Source organism: Pan troglodytes, chromosome 2 (assembly GCF_028858775.2).
Source record: "Pan troglodytes isolate AG18354 chromosome 2, NHGRI_mPanTro3-v2.0_pri, whole genome shotgun sequence".
NCBI lineage: Eukaryota > Metazoa > Chordata > Mammalia > Primates > Hominidae > Pan > Pan troglodytes.
Genome location: NC_086015.1, coordinates 53291107 through 53308148, shown reverse-complemented (window position 1 = coordinate 53308148; position 17042 = coordinate 53291107). Strand labels below are relative to the sequence as shown.

Here is a 17042-nt window from a genome sequence, read left to right as displayed (position 1 = left end):
AACGGGTTCTTTCCTCATCCCTGCCAAGACTCTTCCCGGGGCCCCCATTCGAAAGCCCCGTCCCCACTCCCACCGCGGGGCCAGCCGCTGCGTGTGGGCAAGGCCTTAAGGAACCGTACGTACGGGTCCGGGCTTTTTTGTCTGACCTTCAACCTAATCCGTGGGGGTTTGGGGCCTGCGCGGGGCACGCGCATGCGATGACCGTTGGATGGGTCGGCGTCACTGCGCTGCGGGTGAGGACAAGGACGTGGCTGCCGACTCGCCAAAGGGGGGGTGCCGGTAGGGCCAGCGGCCTGGGAGCCGCGGTGGGGCGGGAGGCAGCGGCGGGGCGGGCCAGGAAGCTGTGGGAAGTGGGGCGGGGCGTCTTTGGGGCTTCTGGCAGATGGCGGGTCCCTCCGCGAGAGCCGAGAACCGCCTACTCCAGGAGGAAAGCCCGAGGGTTGTGGGTCCTGCTATAGCCAGGGCCAAGCTCCAGGAAATCGTGGCCGTTCAGGGGTAGTTTGCAGCCTCATTTGTAACATTATTGTGTTGTCCTGTGCATTTCCAATGCATTACATAAAGACATGGTCGCTTTTAGGAGAAATGTCTGAAAAACTAAGAAGATGCAGAAAGGAACTGACTGCAGCCATTGACCGGGCCTTTGAAGGAGTTAGTTATTCCCAGGAGTGCACAGGCCAGCAGAGGCTGGAACTGAGCGCCGCGCCGCTCTCCTCCTCGCTGCCCGTGCACAGGCTCCTCTGCAGAAGACATCCTCTGGCAGCCTGCTCTTCTGCTGCTCCTTTTGCTGCTGTCCCATGTGCTCCTGAGAATGAGAACCCTGCCTTTGCAACAAACCATGCCCCGGTAAATGCAAAACCACATGCTCTGTGCCCCGAGAGAAAACCTCTGACCAGCAAGGAAAATGTATTGATGCATTCCTCCATTTTGGCACCTGAAAGAGAGTCTTGGAGAACTGCAGGAGAGGGGGAAAACTGGAGAAAAGAAAATTTAAGGTGATTCTAATTTTGATAGTTTAACAGCTACAATTAAGGGGATTCTTGTTTCTGAAAAAGTTGTTGAAGATCCTAGATTTAGTTCATGACAGTGCTCTTTCCTCCTCTTGGCAGCTCTGTGACTGCATTTGGGGAGTTGACAGACATTCTTCAGAATCTGGCCTAGGAAACAGTTATATTTTGTGTATATGTTCCAGTTGAGGGGCTAGTTGTCAATCGTTGATGTCAAACCAGTCATGGAAACCACTTTGCAGTACCCAAAGGGGTAGTGGATGTAAAATAACCGGGTTTTAAAAATAACCTTATTTTTTAAGTTGCAGAAACAAAAGTCTTAATTCCATCTTAACTCCTGTGTTTGAATCTGGACACTGGGGCCTTTGATACCCTCCTTTGCCCACATTAGGGAGAGGCTGAATTGAAGGCTGGGCCCTACTTCCTGGCTTTATCTTTGCCTCTGCTCCCTGCTCTTACCCCAGATCTTTTTGGACCATCACCAGGTCTCCTCTAGACTTTTTCTTCTCCCAAGTAACTTGAAATTGCCTGGTCCCAGGCACCTTGACTTGGAGAAGGGATGAATGTATGAGATGAAACTTCAGGCCGGGCGCGGTGGCTCACACTTGTAATCCCAGCACTTTGGGAGGCCGAGGCGGGCAGATCACGAGGTCAGGAGATCGAGACCATCCTGGCTAACACGGTGAAACTATGTCTCTACTAAAAATACAAAAAATTAGCCGGGCGTGGTGGCTGGCGCCTGTAGTCCCAGCTACTCGGGAGGCTGAGGCAGGAGAATGGCATGAACCCGGGAGGCGGAGCTTGCAGTGAGCCGAGATCACGCCACTGCACTCCAGCCTGGGCGACAGAGCGAGACTCCGTATCAAAAAAAAAAAAAAAAAAAAAGAAACTTCAAAGTTCTGCCATCTTGGCTGCTTCATAGGAAGGGGATAAAGAGGCCATTTAATTGGTTCAACTCCACAAAAATTTTTTTCCTTTCAATTCCACAAATATTTATATTGGTACTCATAAGCAGTGCAGGCCTTGCCGGGTGTGATGGCACGCCTGTAATCTCAGCACTTTGGGAGGCTGAGGAGGGTGGATCGCTTGAGGTCTGGTGAAACCCCGTCTCCACTAAAAATACAAACATAAGCCGAGCGTGGTGGCGCGCGCCTATGATCCCAGCTACTTGGGAGGCCAAGGCAGGAGAATTGCTTGAATCCTGGAGGCAGAGGTTGCAGTGAGCTGAGATCTTGCCATGGCACTCCAGCCTGGGCAACAGAGCAAGACTCCATCTTAAAAAAAAAAAAAATGCTGGGCACAGTGGCTCACGCCTGAATCCCAGCACTTTGAGAGGCTGAGGCGGATGAATCACCTGAGGTCAGGAGTTTGAGACCAGCCTGGCCAACATGGTGAAACCCCGTCTCTACTAAAAATAGAAAAATTAGCTGGGTGCGGTTGCGGTCGCCTGTAATCCCAGCTGCTCCAGAGGCTGAGGCAGGAGAATCACTTGAACCCAGGAGAAGGAGGTTGCGGTGAGCCGAAATTGCGCCCTTGCACACCAGCCTGGGCAACAAGAGCAAGACTCTGTCTTTAAAACAAACAGGCCGGGCGCGGTGGTTCACTCCTGTAATCCCAGCACTTTGGAAGACTGAGGCGGGCAGATCACCTGAGGTCAGGAGTTCGAGACCAGCCTGGCCAACATGGTGAAACCCGCATCTCTACTAAAAATACAAAAATTAGCTGGGTGTGGTGGCAGGCGCCTGTAATCCCAGCTACTCAGGAGGCTGAGGCAGGAGAATCACTTGAACCTGGGAGGCAGAGGTTGCAGTGAGCCGTGATTGCGCCATTGCACTCCAGCCTGGGGGACAAAGCGAGACTTCATCTCAAAAAAATAAATAAAAAATAAAAATAAATAAGTAAACAAATGCAGGCTGGGTGAGGTGGCTCATGCCTGTATTCCCAGCACTTTGGGAGGCTGAGGCGAGTGGATCGCCTGAGCCCAGGAGTTCGAGACCAGCCTGGGCAACATGGCTAAACCCTGTCTCTAAAAAAGAAAAAAATTTAATACAGTCTGCGATGCTCGTGAGTCATTATGGTAAAGCTGTTAGTCCATTTATCCACTGATGTAGCAGTTTCCAATTGTCCTTTAATCAAAGCATAAATGACAAGGTCACCAGTAAGTTTTTGTCTTTGAGATTATCTAAAACTGAGTTTCCCTTCAATATTTTCTTGAAAGAGAATCTAATTCCCCACCTTTTCTTCCCCCCCACCTGGGGGCTGCAGGAAAGATATGGAGAGAGATTTGAAGGCTGATTCAAACATGCCACTCAAGAATTCTAGCCAAGAGGTCACAAAGGATCTGCTTGATATGATTGGTGAGTACAGTGGGCAAGTCCATCCTGTCCTTGGGAAGATAGGTCCTTCACATGGGTCTGAGTCAGCAAATATCTCAGATATAAGAAATGCTCTCGGCCAGGCACAGTGGCTCATGCCTGTAATCCCAGCACTTTGGAAGGCCGAGGAGATCGAATCATGAGGTCAGGAGTTCAAGACCAGTCTAACCAATATGGTGAAACCCCGTCTCTACTAAAAATACAAAAATTAGCCAGGCGTGGTGGTGCACGCCGGTAATCCCAGCTACTCGGGAGGCCGAGGCAGGAGAATTGCTTGAACCCGGGAGGCAGAGGTTGCAGTGAGCTGAGATCATGCCACTGCACTCCAGCCTGGGGGACAGAACGAGACTCTGTCTCAAAAAAAAAAAAAAAAAAAAAAGATTAGGAGAAAAATTAGAAGTCAAAAGCTTTCCTATAATTCTACCACCCAGAGATAACCACTGTTAATATATAGTATAGCATACATCCTGTCAGACTTTTTTTTCTACATACAAATCTGAATGTCCTGTATGTGAACTACATGTGCTCTATTTTTTATTTTGTCTTTTTATTATTAGTAGTAGTAGTTTTTATAAATAGAGACAAGGTCTTGCTTTGTTACCCAGGCTGGTCTTGAACTCCTGGTCTCAAGTGATCCTCCTGCCTCAGCCTCCCAAAGTGCTGGGTTTACAGGCACACCATGCCAATGTGCCCTGTTTTTAAAAAACTCATACTACAGCTCCTAGTAAAGGGATGTATAACCGTGGGTGCTGCCTGAAGCTGTTGTTTCTGAAGGATCTCCAGGTTATGAGGGAGGAAAGGGAGGCCTGGTGAGGGTAGGGTACTCACCCTGGGCCACAAAGTAAAATCCCTGCCAGCCTGTGACTTCAGTGGCCTGAGTCTCCTCCAGTAGCTCCAGGAGGTAAACTGAAGTCATTACTGCCTCTACCCACCATCTTCCTTGGCTTTCACCAACATCAGGGAGGTTTTTTTTTTTGTTTTTTTTGTTTTTTGTTTTTTGAGACAGGGCCTCACTCTGTTGCCCAGGCTGGTCTCAAACTCCTGGGCGCAAGTTATTATTCTACCTCAGCCTCTCAAGTTGCTGGGATTGCAGGTACACACCACCGCTCCTGGCTGGGCAGCAGTTTATTACCCTAAAGACCTTGTTTCCTTGTTTTTTTTCACATTGTGTCTTGTCATCCCTGAGAGCCAGGACAACCATGTACATTTCTATACCCTCCCACTTATACCTTTCTTGGGGACTGGGATATAGTTGGAACTCAGTAAATGCTTGGGCCTGAAAGGAAGGTACCAAACCCACCCTAATTTGGCAGTCTGGCAGCCTGCCTGTCCTGGGGCAGGAATGCCTGCTTTTACACAATCCCTGATAAATGACAACCCATTCATGGTTTTTAACTTGCGCCTGAAATGTCTTCAGAAACCTTCCACTGGAATTGTAAAGCTGAATGTTCTTATTTTTAAGACCATACAAGCATCCGAACTATTGAAGAATTGGCTGGAAAAATAGAATTTGAAAACGAATTGAACCACGTGTGTGGTCATTGCCAAGATTCACCCTTCAAAGAGGAAGCCTGGGCCCTGCTCATGGACAAGAGCCCTCAGAAGGCCACAGATGCTGACCCTGGCAGCCTCAAACAGGCTTTTGATGATCATAATATTATTGAGACTATTCTGGACTTGGAAGAGGACTACAATGTGATGACGTCTTTTAAATACCAAATTGAGTAAGGACAGTTAGTTATCTAAGCTTTGATTCCTTACAGCAGGAGGCTGCCCTTGAGCCTGAGCAGAAGCAGCTACAATGGCCGTCAGGGGCCACATTTCTCAAAAGGTTGGCAGAACCTGAATTACCAGACCCTTTTTAAATCCCAGTTGTGTCCCTTTTTAAGCTGTGAGACCAGTTTTTTGAATTCCATTGCTTTGAAATGTTTCCTATTACTGATTTTTTTTTTTTTTTTTTTTACTTTCCTTGACATCTTGAATGTGTTTTTTTGATTGATGTTCAATATACCCAGTACCCATGGTAGGTGTGGGTCGTGGGCCTCTGCTGTGTCTCTTAGTGTTCTTTTCCATGGGCCCCTAAAAAAGTACAGGAGTGGCCAGGTACAGTGGCTCACGTCTGTAATCCCAGCACTTTGGGAGGCCAAGGCGAGTGGATCACTTGAGGTCAGCAGTTTGAGACCAGCCTGGCCAACATGGCGAAACCCCATCCCCACTAAAAATACAAAAATTAGCCAGGAGTGGTGGTGTGCACCTGTAGTCCCAGCTACTTTGGAGGCTGAGGTAGGAGAATTGCTTGAACCTGGAGGCGGAGGTTGCAATGAGCCGAGATGGCACCGCTCCCCTCCATCCTGAGTGACAGAGCAAGACTCTGTCTCAAAAAAATAATAATTTAGCTGGTCATGGTGGTTCGTGCCTGTAGTTCCAGCTACTTGGGTGGGGACTGAGGCGAAAGGATCACTTGAGGCCAGGAGGCAGAGGTTGCAGTGAGCTGAGATCACGCCACTGCACTCCAGCATGGGTGATGGAGTGAGACCCTGTCTCAAAAAAAAAAAAGGAAAAAGGAAGAAAGGAAACTGAATCTCAGGGAAGTGCCCACCTCCTGAGCTAATAAGAGGAAGGAATATGGGGGTGAGGCAGAGCTGGCAAAAGGCTGTTTTTTGTTTTGATTGTTTTTAAAGACCAAGTGAAGTATAGTATAAGAAGTGGGGAAGGAGTGGAACAAGGAGTTAGATCTGTAACTGTGAGTAGTCAATTGAGATAACTCAATACCTTTGGACCTGATTGTTTTTAAAGACTGAGTGTAGTATAAGAAGAGGGTAAGGAGTAGAACAAGGAGTTAGATCTGAAACTGTGAGTAGTCGATTGAGATAACTCACTACCTTTGGACCAGCCAGGGCTGTTTATAAGTGCTAAAGCCCGAACAAACCAAAGAGTTAGGGAGAAAGGCCTAACTAACAGCTGAGTGATTGTCCAACAGACTGTCTTTTAGGCCAGTGACTCTGGCATAGGGCAGGCTGCATAGCCAGCAACATCCCTTACCACAGGTCTAGTGATTCCTCTGGGCTCAAAGGTGGAGGCTACACACCCACTCCTTAGCAGAGGTTGGCCTGGCACCTGCTGGTGCCCCAAGAACTATGGCATGGTTAGACCCTGGCCACTTGATTGCATGTGCCTCCCCAGTGGGCGTGCCCTGGTTCCCAACCAGTTGTGGCCACTGCCACTGCCCTGCCTGGGGCAGGAGTTGAGGTTAAGGCTAACTACAGGCTCCTTCCAGGCCACCTACCACTCAGACCCTGCAGGAGGTAGCACAAAGCATTCACAGCCTGTGGAGTCAGAGGCCAATTTCTTCTCCCTGAGCAAGAAGAATGGAAGCAAATGAAAAGTGCTCACAGTATGCTCAACTGCCCCTGCTCAGGTGAAGAATAGCCTGTCTGGATGGAGAGATGTCAGGCTACTTGATACTCAGAAAAACAGGTCTCAAAACAGTGCCTTCCAAATAATACATGTGGATGTGGACACTCTTCTATAGACGAGGTGGAGCTTAATTCCTGTCCTTACCCCCATATTCCCACCTCATTACCACCCTTTGAAGGTGAACTAGACTTAATGATTCTTCCCACGACTAAAGTAGGAAAAGGGAAAAGTCACAAACTTATAGTGGGGAAGCCTGGCAGACACCTAACCAAGTGATGTCATGTATATGTCATGAGAGGGGTGCATCACTTCCCTGGTATTCCTACCAAAAACCCAAATTCCCAGTGTATGATCTTGAGACAAATGTTAGACAAATCCAGACGTGGGGTACATTCTACAAGATACCTGGCCAGAACTCAAGACTGTTGAGATGGCCGGGTGCAGTGGCTCATGCCTGTAATCCCCGACACTTTGGGAGGCTGAGGCGGGCAGATCACTTGAGGTCAGAAGTTCGAGACCAGCCTGGCAAACATGGTGAAACCCCATCTCTGCTAAAAATACAAAAATTAGCCAGGCATCATGGCATGTGCCTTTAGTCATAGCTACACAGGAGGCTGAGGCAGGAGAATTGCTTGAACCCAGGAGGTGGAGGTTGCAGTGAGCCAAGATCGCATCACTGCACTCCAGCCTGGGCAACAAGCAAGACTCCACCTCAAAAAGAAAAAAAAAAGACTGTTGAGGTCATGAAAAATAAGGAAAGACTCAAAAACTATCAACAGACCACTAAAGACCAAGAAGACACAATGGCTAAATGCAACATGGAATCCTGGAGTGCATCCTGGAAGAGAAAGAGAACATTATTGGAAAAACTGATAAAACTTGAATAAAAACTAGTGTTTAATGTATTGATGTCAGTTTCTTAGTTTTGACAAATGTATCAGAGTTATGTAAGATGTTAACATTGGAGAGGCTGAGTGAAGGATATATATGAAGTACATTTTCTGTAAATCTAAAGTTATCCCCAAACTTAAAATGCATGTAATTGCACTTTGGATCAAGTGCAACTGATCTCAAGTTTGTGAAAATGTGTATGAGCTCATGTGCAAAAAAACTTTTGGGGGTGATGGATAGGAGGGTATAGTCTTTTTTTTTTTGTCATCTGTATTTTCTAATTGATCTGCAGTGGACATGTATCACTTCTGTAAAGACAAAAGCAGTTAGTTTAAAAACCCTCATCTCCAGTCAACTAGCCATGGACATCCTTCACAAAGTACCTGTCCAGACCCAACTTTCAGTTACTGGAGTGGAGCCTAGGGGCCACACCAGGAGGGCTTGGCAGGACCCTGACACGAGGGCAGTCCTTTTCTGGGGGAGCTAGATCCTCAGGAGCTGGGTTATCTAGGTCTCAAAGAGCTGTTTCTCAGGAGCTCAGTTAGTTCACTGGTTTACTACTGGTCAGGGCCTGGCCCCTCCCAGGTGGGGCTTTGCAGACGTGGCTGTATTAAATAGGGATCTAGCCAGGCAGGGTGGCTCACTCCTGTAATCCCAGCACTTTAGGAGGCCGAGGCGGGTAGATCACTTTAGGTCAGGAGTTCAAGACCAGCCTGGCCAACATGGTGAAACCCTGTCTCTACTAAAAATACAAAAATTAGCCAGCGTTGTGGCGCATGCCTGTAGTCCCAGCTACTTAGGAGGCTGAGGCAGGAGAATTGCTTGAACCCAGGAGGCAGACATTGTAGTGAGCTGAGATCGTGCCATTGCACTCCAGCCTGGGTGACAGAGTGAGACTCTGTCTCAAAATAAATAAATAAATAAATAAATAAATAAATGGGGATCTATCTATCCCTTACTCTAGAAGACTTTGAAATTTATTTTTTTTTCCTACCTGGAGTAGAGACGGGAATGAGGGCCCAGCACAGGGTGGGGGTGAGGAATGAGGGAGAATACAGGCTCTCCCTGGCCAGAGAGACAGGTATGTCTTTGCTTAAGCAAAGCCTTTATTTAAAAATTCAGATTTTCCAAACAGGCAATTCATCCTGGAATCCTTGAATGTGGAACTTTTCCTCACTAGAAATGCAGCTGTACAGTCAAGCAGGTGAGTCCTGAGCCTCTCCATGCCAGTCCCAGATTAGCAGGGAGTGGGCACATAGGCCTCCTCATTTCCCTGGTGACACGATCTACTCCTGTCTCTGCATCTCTGGCTCCCTGAGGTGCCCAAGAAGAACTTCCCGCCTTCGTCATCTGAGTCTATACAGTGGGCAGATACACGCTCATTTGCTCAGAACAGGGTTTGGGGAGCTGTTCTCCAGGGATTTAGTTGGAGGGGGAACAAAAGCCCAGAATTTTAATAAAACTTCCTCAGGTTTTTAAGGAGCTAGGACCAAATCCTTCTCAGGGAGACTTGATAGTTGACTTTGATCATGACTGAGAAACTTTAAATATTTTACATCATTCAGTTCTCTCCCCCACAGTTCATCTTGGCAAGCCAAACAATCACTGAATTGTTTCCGTGGAAACACCAAACTGCAATTTGGATTACCAGAATCAAAATAGAAACAAGACAGCTTCAAAAATAAATAGCTTTGGAACTTGCTAGTTGCAAACTGCAAATTCAAGCCATAGCACAAGGCATATGAGAAGATGGACCCATCCAACCCTATGACAAGAGATTTCCAGGATCCATGGCTGCATCCCACCAGTGTTCATGCCAAAGCCAGTAGAAACCAGGGTTGTAAGCCAACTGATGATAAACTTCGTAACAATACTTAAGGGAGGAGCTGGTCTTTAGAAGCTTCTAGAAAGAGAGATTTAAGAGCTGGAAGGGAAGGCTGAGAAGAAAGGGCAGGAACAAGGAGAGAGATAAGTGAATGGTGGAGTGAAGTTCCAGCAGGGAACACAGAGTCACAGCTGAGGCCTGGGAGAAAAGCAGCAATTCTTTTTTTTTTTTGAGACAGAGTCTTGGTCTATTGCCCAGGCTGGAGTGCAGTGGCACAATCTCGGCTCAATGCAACCTCCGCCTCCCAGGTTCAAGGGATTCTCCTGCCTCAGCCTCCTGAGTAGCTGGGATTACAGGCCTGTGCCACCACGCCTGGCTAATTTTTGTATTTTTAGTAGAGACTGGGTTTCACCATGTTGGTCAGGCTGGTCTCGAACCCCTGACCTCGTGATCCACCCGCCTTGGCTTTCCAAAGTGCTAGGATTACAGGCGTGAGCCACCGCGCCTGGCCAGCAATTCTTTCAAAAGGGAAATTCAAAAGGGCTGGCTGCAGGCTGGAAATGACCCGGCCCTCAGTTCATTCTGATTCCTGTGTTCCCCACACTCACAGGCATCACGCCTGTGTAGTCACGTGGATCTGGTTCTACATTGTGAACTCTTGCCAGTTGAGCTCTGGGAGCACTTACATTAGCACACTTCTGCCTCTGTGAGGCTCAAGCCACCACAATTGGGCACTGGGACCTACCTTCTCATCTCTAGGACTCAGGGTTCCCCTTACCCATCTCTCTGCTGCTCCCCTCACTCTTAGGATAGGGGAGCCAACTCCTGGCACACCTGCCCTGATTCCTTGGCATTCTCCTGGGCCCACCCCACCACCGTCTCTTTCAATCCCAGAGATGATTCCAACAGCATCCACAGACCAGAAGGAAGGAGACAGACAACCTGGAGGCCTGTGTCCCTCACCTTTTCACTCAGGAATGCAGTGATAAAGTAACACCATTCTGCCAACTGGTGAAATTGTGAGTTGTCAATGTTCAAAGGTCAGTGAAGAAGATTTGCAAAAGGGGCCTAACTCAGGCCAATCTCCCTCCTGAAATGGCTAGACCAGGGGCTCACCTGGTATTAGAGTGCTGTTTCTTTTCTTTCTTTCTTTCTTTTTTTTTTTTAAGACAGAGTCTCGGCCGGGCGCGGTGGCTCACGCCTGTAATCCCAGCACTTTGGGAGGCCGAGGCAGGCAGATCACGAGGTCAGGAGATCAAGACCATCCTGGCTAACACGGTGAAACCCTGTCTCTATTGAAAATATGAAAAAATTAGCTGGGCATGGTGGCGGGCACCTGTAGTCCCAGCTACTCTGGAGGCTGATGCAGGAGAATGGCATGAACCCAGGAGGTGGAGGTTGCAGTGAGCGGAGATCACGCCACTGCACTCCAGCCTGGGCGACAGAGACAGGGTTTCACCATGTTGGCCAGCCTGGTTTCGAACTCCTGACATCAAGTGATCTGCCCGCCTTGGCCTCCCAAAGTGCTGGGATTACAGGCATGAGCCACTGTGCCCAGCCCAGGGTGGTACTTTTTTTTTTTTTTTTTTGAGACGGAGTCTTGCTTGGCCTCCCAAAGTGCTGGTATTACAGGCATGGGCCACTGCGCCCAGCCTCAGAGTGGTACTTCTGATTGAGCCACAAGATGTTTTAATGTGGTAGCAAAGACCAATGAGTCATGCAAACCATGGGAGGACTTGGGAAGCCAATACACCTGATTATAGATGATTATTGAAAAGGCTCTGGGCCAGGTGCAGTGGCTCAAGCCTATAATCCCAGCACTTTGGGAGCCCAAAGCAGGAGAATCACTTGAGCCCAGCAGTTCGAGATCAGTCTGGGAAACAGGGAGACACCATCTCTATTTTTAAATTTTGTGTGTGTATGGCAGGGTCTCACTCTGTCACCCAGGCTGAAGTGCAGTGGTGTGATGTCGGCTCACTGCAACCTCCGCCTCCAGGGTTGAAGTGATTTCCTGCCTCAGCCTCCCAAGTAGCTGAGATTACAGGTGCCTGCCACCACACTTGGCTAATTTTTGTATTTTTTGTAGAGATGAAGTTTTGCCATGTTGGCCAGGTTGGTCTGTAACTCCTGACTTCAAGCGATCCACCTGCCTCGGCCTCCCAAAGTGCTGGGATTACAGGCGTGAGCGACCATGCCCGGACTATATTTAATTTTTGTTTTTGTTTTTTTTGAGACGGAGTTTTGCTCTTGTTGCCCAGGCTGGAGTGCAATAGTGCGATCTCTGCTCACTGCAACCTCCGCCTCCCAGATTCAAGCGATTCTCCTGCCTCAGCCTCCCGAGTAGCTGGTATTACAGGCAGGCACCACCACGCCCGGCTAATTTTGTATTTTTAGTAGGGACGGGGTTTCTCCATGTTGGTCAGGCTTGTCTCAAACTCCCGACCTCAAACAATCCGCCTACCTCAACCTCCCAAAATGCTGGGATTATAGGCGTGAGCCACCGTGCCTGGCCCTTTTTAAAAAAATTTTTATAAAAAAAATTAAAAGCTGGGCACAGTAGCTCATGCCTGTAATCCTAGCACTTTGGGAGGCCATGGCGGGTGGATCATGAGATCAGAATTTCAAGACCAGCCTGGCCAAGAAGGTGAAACTCCATCTCTACTAAAAAATAAAAAAAACTAGCCGGGCGTGGTGACAGGCACCTGTAATCCCAGCTACTTGGGAGGCTGAGGCAGAGAATTTCTTGAACCCGGGAGGCTGAGGCAGAGAATTTCTTCAACCCGGGAGGCAGAGGTTGCAGTGAGCTGAGATTGCGCCACTGCACTCCAGCCTGGGAGACAGAGCGAGGCTCCGTCTCAAAAAAAAAAAAAAAAAAAAAAATTAAACGAAAAAGGCTCTGTCATCCAGAAACAAGATGAGGCTCAGGCTATTTGCATTATCCTTGGAATGTGTGGGAGAATATTAATATTTTAGGTTCCAACTAAATATCTAGAGGGAACAAAGGTTTACTCAGGAAATCTATTTGACAGTGGATCCCAGCCGTAGTGGGGAAGGACTCTGTGTTCTAGGCTGTCTGGAAAATGCCTGATTTGACAAAGAGTTTTGGCCTCAGGCCTGGCATAAGCTTGGCTCATGCCTGTAATCCCAGCACTTTGAGAGGCTGAGTAAGGCTGATCACTTGAGCCCAGGGGTTCAAGACCAGCCTGGGCAACATGGTGAAACCCCATCCCTACAAAAAATATAAAAATTAGCCCGGTGTGGCTGGGCCTAATGGCTCACGCCTGTAATCCCAGTACTTTGTAAGGCTGAGCCAAGCAGATCACTGGAGGTCAGGAGTTTGAGACCAGCCTGGCCCACATGGCCAAACCCTGCCTCTTCTAAAAATGCAAAAGTTAGCTGGGTGTGGTGACGGGCGCCTGTAATCCCAGCTACTCTGGAGGCTAAGAAGATGGCTTGAGTCCAGGAGGTCGAAGCTGCAGTGAGCTGAGATCGCACCACTGCACTCCAGCCTGGGTAACAAAGTGAGACTCTGTCTCAAAAAAAAAAAAAAAAAAAAGAAGTCAAAACTAACTTCTAGGAAGCAACTACCATTTTTTAAAATAGAGGCAGAGTCAGACCTGGTGCGGTGGCTCACGCCTGTAATCCCAGCACTTTGGGAGGCTGAGGTGGGCAGATCACAAGGTTAGGAGTTCGAGGCCAGCCTGGCCAACATAGTGAAACCCCATCTCTACCAAAAATACCAAAATTAGCTGGGTGTGGTGGTGGGTGCCTGTAATCCCAGCTACTTGGGAGGCAGAGGTTGCAGTGAGCCGAGATTGCACCATTGCACTCCAGCCTGGACAACAAGAGTGAAACTCCGTCTCAAAAAAAAAAAAAAAAAAAAAAAAAAAAAAAGAGGCAGAGTCTCACTGTGTTGCTGAGGCTGGTCTCAAACTCTTGGACTCAAGAGATTCTCCCTCTTCTGCCTCCCTAAATGCTGGGATTACAGGTATGAGCCACCGCGCCAGGCTGCAACTATCTTTTTTGAGAGTAGACAGGCTGTTTTCTGGGCACTTTGGGTGAGAGGAGTTGCTGGGAACTGACCTGGGAAAGAAAGCATCTTGTAGGAGGCCCCTCAACAGGAGCCCTTTGGAGCTTCTGAGGCAAAAACACGAAAAAGAGAAATTGGCTGGGCATGATGGCTCATGCCTATAATCCCAGCATTTTGGAAGCCAAGGTGGGCAGATCACCTGAGGTCAGGAGTTCGAGACTAGCCTGGCCAACGTGGTGAAACCCCGTCTCTACTAAAAATACAAAAATTAGCTGGTGTGGTGGCGGGCGCCGTAATCCCACCTTCTCTGGAGGCTGAGGCAGGAGAATTGCTTGAACCCGGGAGGCGGAAATTGCAGTGAGCTAAGATCGCACCATTGCACTCCAGCCCGGGCCACAAGAGCAAAACACCATCTCAAATAATAATAAATAAATAAATAGATAGATAGATACCTGTGAATGTCAACAAAATTACGTACTGCAGTCAGCTTCATTTCCATCCTTGGGCTGTAGCCGGAGTTGTATCAGAGGGAGAAGCCCTTGGGTGGCTTGTTTGTTTTGTTTTTTTGAGACAGTCCTGCACTATTGCCCAGGCTGGAGTGCCGTGGCGCGATCCCAGCTCACTGCAACCTCTGCCTCCCAGGTTCAAGTGATTCTCCTGTCCCAGTCTCCCAAGTAGCTGGGATTATAGGCACCTGCCACCATGCCCAGCTAATTTGTTGTATTTTTAGTAGAGACGGGGTTTCACCATGTTGGCCAGGCTGGTCTTGAACTCCTGACCTCATTGATTCGCCCGGCTCAGCCTCCCAAAGTGCTGGGATTACAGGCGTGAGGCACCACGCCTGGCCCTGTGTGGCTTTTTGGGCCTCAGGCCCATAGGCCTCCCACCACATCCGCCCCTGGGTAGCCACATACAGTTCCAGGAACATCTGAGGAGCCAAAGATGTTGATTGTTCCAGGGACATGCTTGGATGCTTGGGCTGTGTCACCCTCACCAAACCTGGCAGGAACACAGTAGTTAATTTTTTTTTTTTTTTGAGATGGAGTCTTGCTTTGTCGTCCACGCTGGAGTGCAGCGGTGTGATCTCGGGTCACTCCGCCTCTTGGGTTCACGCCATTCTCCTGCCTCAGCCTCCCGAGTAGCTGGGATTACAGGCTCCTGCCACCATGCCCGGCTAGTTTTTTGTATTTTTAGTAGAGATGGGGTTTCACCCTGTTAGCCAGGATGATCCTGATCTCCTGATCTCATGATCCACCTGCCTCAGCCTCCCAAAGTGCTGGGATTACAGGCGTGAGTCACTGCACCCGGCCTAATTTTTTTTTTTTTAAGCCTTAGGAATAAATTAAGAAACAGTATCTTTTTCTGATGATCCCCAGAGACAGGCAGTGTAATTTTAATTAACGCAGTCTTATTAGGAGATAAGTTTACTGTTCATTCTACAAAGACACTTAACTCATGGAACACTGAGTCACTCTAACCCTTGACTTCATTACACAAAATGAAACACTTCTGAAGAAATACAGAATTTCTTAACTCACGGCAGGATCAAAGAACAAAGGCTCCTGCTTTGGCATTTCAAAGTTGAACAGAGTTCTCAATAAGAAGGCCACAGTCAAATACTAATGGAATCTCAACTCTAAATTAAAATGACTAATCATTAAACTGTTCAACTTAAGAGTAATAAAAGATTTCTAGATACAGACCCCGCTGGCCTATAGTCAGTCTGGGAAGGGCTAGAAAGAACCAACCCATTGTGTGGCTGGGCTCCTTCCGTATCTTCCTTGCACAAGCAATGAAACCCAGCAGGGAAAGCAGTGGAGCTGGCAGAGGGCAGGGTGAGAAGACACCCAGTGAGGACTGAAGGGAGAGGAGAGGCCAGGGCAGCCTCAGGTACAGCTCATACCTGAACTTCCTTGGCCTCAGAGAGGGTTGCTGTGATTGCCCATGGCTCCCTACAGGCCACCGGAGGCACTTTGTCTGGAAATGAGAGTGAGAGCAGTTTAGGCTGGTGTCTGGCAGCCCTGCCATAGGTGTCCCGGGAAAATTCAACTCCTCCGTAATGAGACTTTGATGGGACACACATCCCTGAAAATAATGTAAAAAATAAGAAACAAGAACCATTGCTTTCTACAGTGGTCCACTCAGCGGCCCCAGTGTCATTTACTGTACTGGCTTGGAAATGGGCAAATTCTGGAAACTATCCATCCCATGAGGATTTTCCCCTTCATATAATACAGGAAAGGGAAAAACCAGTTTGAATGGGTGGTGTTTATTCAAAATAATCTTGTGAGAGCCTTAGGAACTAAAAAGATGGTATGTGTCTGATTTTCATACCTTCTTTTTTTTTTATTATTTTTGAGAAAGAGTCTCACTCTGTCGCCCAGGCTGGAGTGCAGTGGCATGATCTCAGCTCACTGCAACCTTTAACTCCCTGGTTCAAGTGATTCTTCTGCCTCAGCCTCCAGGATAGCTGGGACTACAGGCACGTGCCACCAGGCCCACCTAATTTTTGTATTTTTAGTAGAGACGGGGTGTCACCATATTGCATATTGGCCAGGCTGGTCTTGAACTCCTGACCTTTGATCCACCCGCCTGGGCCTCCCAAGTGCTGGGATTACAGGCGTTAGCCACTGCGCCCGGCCCTGATTTTTTTTTTTTTTTTTTGAGACGGAGTTTTGCTCTGTCACCCAGGCTGGAGTGCAGTGGTGCAATCTTGGCTCACTGCAAGCTCTGCCTCCCGGGTTCATGCCGTTCTCCTGCCTCAGCCTCCCGAGTAGCTGGGACAACAGGCGCCCGCAACCATGCCTGGCTAACTTTTTCTGTTTTTAGTAGAGACGGGGTTTCACCATGTTAGCCAGGATAGTCTCGATCTCCTGATCTCGTGATCCGCCTGCCTCGGCCTCCCAAAGTGCTGGGATTACAGGCATGAGCCACCGCGCCCGGCCTTTTTTTTTTTTTTTTGAGATGGAGTCTCGCTCTGTCGCCCAGGATGGAGTGCAGTGGTGCGATCTCGGCCCACTGCAAGCTCTGCCTCGCTCTGTCGCTCAGGATGGAGTGCAGTGGCACGATCTCGGCCCACTGCAAGCTCCACCTCCCGGGTTCTCGCCATTCTCCTGCCTCAGCCTCCCAAGTAGCTGGGACCACAGGAACCCGCCACCACGCCCGGCTAATTTTTTTTTTTGTATTTTTAGTAGAGACAGGGTTTCACTGTGTTAGCCAGGATGGTCTCAATCTCCTGACCTAGTGATCCGCCCACCTCGGCCTCCCAAAGTGCTGGGATTACAGGCATGAGCCACTGCGCCCGGCCTCTCATTTTATTTTTAAGAGACAAGGTCTTGGTCTGTCACTCAGGCTGGAGTGCAGTGGCACAATCATAGCTCACTGTAACCTCAAACTCCTGGGCTCAAGTGATCCTCCCATCTCAGCCTTCCAAGTAGCTGAGACCACAGGTGCACGCTACCATGTCCAGCTAATTTTTTTTTTTTTTGGTAGAGATAGGG

At 48.6% G+C, this 17042-nt stretch overlaps 1 protein-coding gene and 1 long non-coding RNA gene across 3 annotated transcripts; both read left to right on the top strand.

Moving 5' to 3' along the window:
- The first annotated feature begins 3 nt into the window (after positions 1–3).
- Positions 4–7701, top strand: C3H3orf62 (chromosome 3 C3orf62 homolog). Of its 2 annotated transcripts, XM_009445453.5 has the most exons (4): positions 4–233; positions 578–992; positions 3270–3361; positions 4842–7701. In XM_009445453.5, exons 1-4 carry the CDS (start codon positions 209–211, stop codon positions 5105–5107), a joined length of 798 nt encoding a protein of 265 aa, XP_009443728.3. In that variant the 5' UTR covers positions 4–208; the 3' UTR covers positions 5108–7701. The 2 variants fall into 2 exon arrangements, with proteins under 2 accessions (XP_009443728.3, NP_001238768.1); NM_001251839.3 differs by lacking the exon at positions 4–233 and having other exon boundaries at positions 547–992; positions 4842–5817.
- A 1107-nt stretch (positions 7702–8808) lies between these two features.
- Positions 8809–9387, top strand: LOC134809564 (uncharacterized). Its single transcript, XR_010155595.1, has 2 exons — positions 8809–8891; positions 9268–9387. It is a non-coding gene; the product is annotated as an uncharacterized LOC134809564 (long non-coding RNA).
- The last annotated feature ends 7655 nt before the right edge of the window (positions 9388–17042 follow it).

Bases quoted from the DNA above. Each gene is read 5' to 3' on its own strand.
- C3H3orf62 (NM_001251839.3), top strand. From the start codon at position 547: ATGCATTACATAAAGACATGGTCGCTTTTAGGAGAAATGTCTGAAAAA. The intron at 993-3,269 runs GTGATTCTAATT...TGGGGGCTGCAG, and splicing joins TGGAGAAAAGAAAATTTAAG to GAAAGATATGGAGAGAGATT. The intron at 3,362-4,841 runs GTGAGTACAGTG...CTTATTTTTAAG, and splicing joins GGATCTGCTTGATATGATTG to ACCATACAAGCATCCGAACT.